Source organism: Limanda limanda, chromosome 15, assembly GCF_963576545.1.
Source record: "Limanda limanda chromosome 15, fLimLim1.1, whole genome shotgun sequence".
Classification (NCBI taxonomy): Eukaryota; Metazoa; Chordata; class Actinopteri; order Pleuronectiformes; family Pleuronectidae; genus Limanda; species Limanda limanda.
This window is the reverse complement of record NC_083650.1, coordinates 17,365,481-17,370,374: the sequence shown is the minus strand read 5'-3', so window position 1 is coordinate 17,370,374 and position 4,894 is coordinate 17,365,481. Positions and strand designations below refer to the sequence as shown.

The 4,894-nt window shown below is 42.1% G+C and overlaps 1 protein-coding gene across 2 annotated transcripts in view; it reads right to left on the bottom strand.

The window, feature by feature from the left end:
- Positions 1-2,376: 2,376 nt before the first annotated feature.
- Positions 2,377-4,894, bottom strand: part of LOC133020884 (inactive tyrosine-protein kinase 7-like) — an 81,397-nt gene continuing 78,879 nt past the window's right edge. For both annotated transcript variants that reach the window (XM_061087623.1, XM_061087624.1), the window contains exon 20: positions 2,377-4,259. In XM_061087623.1, coding sequence (XP_060943606.1) covers positions 4,099-4,259 — 161 coding nt within the window. In that variant the 3' untranslated portion in view covers positions 2,377-4,098. The remainder of the gene's footprint in view (positions 4,260-4,894) is intronic.

Here is a 4,894-nt window from a genome sequence, read left to right as displayed (position 1 = left end):
CCTCTGCCGCCACTACTCCCAGAACAGTCTCTAAAAGGAATACGCGAAGCACGCCATGCATATGCTTCCGCGATGTCAAGTAGTCCGCGCTGTTACCGAACAATTACGCACGTTTTGACCTGCTGGGTTACACGTGTTTACTTTTTCTGAATGAAAACTGCATCACGCCTCTTTCTGCGGGTCGTGCGTGGCTTTTACACGTCTTATTACAAAGCAACATTTACGGCAGCGCAGTGATCTCCGCACACGGGAACTACTTCCCGCCTTATAAAGAGATACAACGTGTCCTTATTTGGTGGTGTCTCTCCTTATTTGGTGAGTCACAGCGTCGCCCACCGATTGGCTGGAGATTATCCGAGGGTCGCTGTGATTGGTCAACGCGCTGCGCTGATTAGAATAAATACCAAAATGGTTGCGCTACAGTCAACGTCACCGCGGACAAGCAGAGGCACCGACACAACAAACATACAACTTGGTTTTATTCCCCGCAGGTCGCATCCAAGTCATTTTAACATGTTCCCCGGAGGTTTAGAGCCGGAATGTCTCACTGCAGGACCGGAAATGGTTCTACTCTCTATTACTACTGGTGGATTTACTGTAGACGCGTAGATTCGATGACATGTTGTTATTGAATGTTACAGATTATTCTAACAATAAAAATCCACAAGTTTGATAAATCGGATTTTTACCCTACTCACTGAAAAACTAGAATATACTCACATCACACTAACCTTCTGATTAATTGCAGAATAAAGTTTATGATTACTTCAACTACTTTTTCAAAAGGTGCTTGTATCCAAGTTGTATTAAACATGTCGCTGTGCCACACACCAAATGAAATCCTGCTCAGTTTTCCAGACATTACAACTTGTCACAGTAGGAAAACGACTAACATGCTATTTTATTTGTCTGTTCTTTTCACGGGTCCCAGTATTTATCTTTATCATTACCACCCTTTCTTTTCATTTGGTTCATGTTCCTGTGTTGTACTCGTGTCTGTTCTAAATGATGCAGTAAACCCCACCCCACCGGCACTGCAGGCAGGTTAAAACAAATGCCATGAAATTACAGCATTTGGAAGTCGTTCCAAATCCAAAATTTGTTGGCATGATGCTCAGGCGGGAAAAGCATTGTTGAAATGCTCAGACTTTTATGATAAGAGGTCACTAAAGTGAACAATCTTCTTAATGGCTACTGGCACTACTTCAGTCTCCGTACTGGTGTTGAGGGTATGAAAAGCTGTTTTGCTCGTTTTCTGTCAAAGTCTGAAGTTGAGGCTGTTGATCCATATCTATAACGCTGCAGCAGACCACTCAGCTACATCATAAGCTGCCATATCAATACATTTCTCAACATAATATGGAAGAGGAGTCCCATTATGCTTTGGATCCAATGATGAGCTGCTGAAGAGGCCTGTTGACACAAAGCCAAATGTCACATGGCACAGCAACACTCACACTGTAAACTTATTTAGAAACTTTAAACGACTATATCACATTTAACTGGATGTAGACCTATGTGAAAACATTGGGAAAGATTTGGGATCAAGTTTGAAAAGACATCCAGAATATATACAGCACCCTCTAGTGGTAAATTAGAGAACTGGCTGCACATTTGTTTCATTACTTCATTCAAAGTCTGTTTATACACAGGATAAAAATGTTATTAGAGATATTTGCATGACGGCAGTGAACATTCAACCGCTTAGAAGAAGCAACATTGATAAAAAAAAAAGGGCCATGATCCTTCACACAGCTTTCTGGTTGAACATGAATCATGTTTCAGCAGCAAAATACGTTGTTTTTATAGTTAGGATGTGAAAAATGGTCCCAGTTTCAAATGTATTATTACATTGGAGCTAAAAAGAAAAACATATTCAGAGCAATTTATCCCAAACGCGCTTATATTAATAGAATACCAACCAAAAAAATGAAGGAACTACAATACCCACCCTGTGCCTTGTACCCTTCTGCCAACCAGAGCAGTTTCTGTCTACATGCATATATTTAAAAAGGTTCCCAGGCTCATGAGGTCACATGACCTTTGACCACTGACATCCTAACTATGCATGTTTGAGTCCAAGTCTGGTTTGGTAAAATTTGGAAGAAATTCCCTAAAGCCAGACTTGACACGTTTTGTGAGGCCACCGCTACCATGACCACTTAAAAATCTTTTCAAATCCTCTCCGACTCCAACTGAAAGTATGAACCAACTTTGAAGAAATTCCCTCAAAGAGTTCTTGACATGTTCAGAAAAGTGGGACAAACGGACAACATGAAAACATAGAGCCTCCGACATCCTACAAATTGGAAACCGTCGCTGATGAGCTTCTCGAAGCTGCGTTAGCGTAAACAGTATGAATCACAACACAATGGGTAAAAACACTGTGAACCTTTATTGACAGCAGCATGTATACTTCCGTATATATCTGATTACTGTGAACATTTTGCTGAAGCAGGTAAAAAAAAAAAAAAAAAGGTCTAGGTGTGAGTTCCTAGCATTCATAAAAACAAAACATTACACTAAAAACAACGTATAAAAACAAGTTCATAAACAAAGGCCATTGCATTTGATTAGATAATGTAAAAAAAGAGGGAAACAGTTAAGATAATCCTTCATTTACCAGGCACTTAAAACGAGTACTGGTGACCAGCAGTCACTCTTTTGACCTCCTTTGTACTTTGTGTGAGCGTGTTGAGCTGAACGCACACTGAGATGGGCCGTGAGCATGAATACATACCATCAGAGAAAGTACCTTTCTATTATAAACATAGTTAAAACAAACACAGGACCTTCATCATAAATAAACAGGCACCTGCACGTCCTTCTACACGACATGATAGAGATACAGAGGGATATTCCTTTAAGTGAAGTTAGTGCATGGCTTCTATATTATGTACACTTTGCCTGGTGTGATGGTCCGCTTTGCAGCATTGCACAAAACAACTTGGACCAGGAGGGGAACTGTGATTGGACCTCTGGGGGAATTATGTCGCAGGTTAAACACAATGATAGGCTGCAGCCCGGCGACGACACAAAGATATTAATGTAGTATAATGGGTTTTCTCACCCATAGGTAGTGACCAATAAAAACCTCAAGGTTAATACAAAAACAAAACACACTCGTGAAAACGTACAAAGCCCACACTAGCACAGTCTCATCCATCCGGTTTATTCCTTGGCTATAAACTTGATCTTTTTTTTGTTGATGTTCCTGAAGTATTATCACAACATGGAGGATTTATCTCCACAAGAGTCCTCACGGCGACAAACCTTCGTCCTTCCGCTTCCACTTTGAGCGTACACTGTAGCGTGGGAACAGTTGAGTGACACGTCCACACACACACGCACAGACAAACTCTGGAGGGGGGTGGTGGTTGGTCCCTGGTGGACAGAGCAGCCGGGTGTCTCCTCAGGGGGTTAGGGTGGGGGACTCAGGATGCAGCTGACTGGATTTTAAGTTTGAGCAGATCCGCTGCTCTACCACACTTCTAAGTGGTTGACAGAATATTTATCAAGCATAGTCACATTGTATCCCACTTTCCTTTCTTGAGTATTTCTAGATTCATGAGAAATGACCAAGGACTTAACAGAGTGGTGAACGGAAATTTCATGGGTTTTCCTAAACGTCAGAAAAATGATTTGTATTACGTAGATTCTTAATCCGCAGTCCAAAGTTTCTGTTTGTGTGTGTGTGTGTGGAGGGCTGGAGGCACTGAGGTTGTGAAGCTCGGAGAAATGACGTGTCTCTGGGACAGAGCGGCCGCAGACCGGCAGGAGGGCAGGGTCACAGTGGAACCTCACACAGGGACCGGAGGGGAGGGTCATCCATGCTGAGGTTAAGGCAAACGTAAACTCCTGGCACTGCTCACGAGAAGCCATTCACACAAACGTGCGTGTGCGTTTTCCACTGATATAGCAAAGAAGTCTTTTGCACACGGCCATGTTTTGAAATGCATATTTAAAAAAAAAAAAAGAGTTTTCTCCTCAACCCCTTTCCCTGAAATGTGTGACTTTAATATCCAGCATTCCTGTCTTTCTCTTTGGGGGGAGGAGGTTGGTAGAAGCCCCCCCCTCGGATGTGGGCTGACAGTTGTCTCAGACTTTGCTGTCAGAGGGCAGCTCTCCCAGGGCTTGGACGACGTCGGTGAAGGACGGGCGCTCTTTGAGGCTCAGTGCCCAGCAGCGCACCATCAGCTTGTAGATTTTGGAGGGACACCCGTCTGGAATGGGGAGCTTCAGCTTCCCTGTCTTCAGACCTGTGAGCACAGAGAGGGAGGTTAAACCAAACCATGTGGATGATGACTATAAGTTCATAGTTTTGAGATAAAGCCTCGGTGTCCAAATTCACTCACTAATCACTATGAAGTGTAATTTGACATTTAGTAGTGCTGTCAGAATGTTAAGTGGATTTTTTTATACCCTATATAGGATGGACTCATTGTTTCCCACAGTGCATCGAGAAAAGTAGAGTGCAACCAATGGTCACCAGCTGAGCAATATATACCGTTGATGAAGAAAAATGGCAGCGAGAAAAAAAGAGAGATGGCAGCACATGTCAGCCTTCTATCTCAGGCAAATCTACTACTTCTTATCTAATAAAAAATATGTGAATTATCGTGAGGAAAAAGACAGACAGGTTTATATTTGCCGGCGAATCGATTTTAAAACAGTCTATTTCCGATGGAGTGGTTTGTTTGTTTATTACAGACACAAAACAAATCATTGAGCTTTGGTGGTAAAATATGTGAAAGTACGGCGTCACAGCACAAACAAGTTAATTTCTACATTTAAATGTTTCTCACCTCAAAGCATTAATACCAAGTGTAAAATAAGCATTTAACACAACGTCACAACGTTTTGCATCATGACAAAACTAAAACATTTCTTCTTT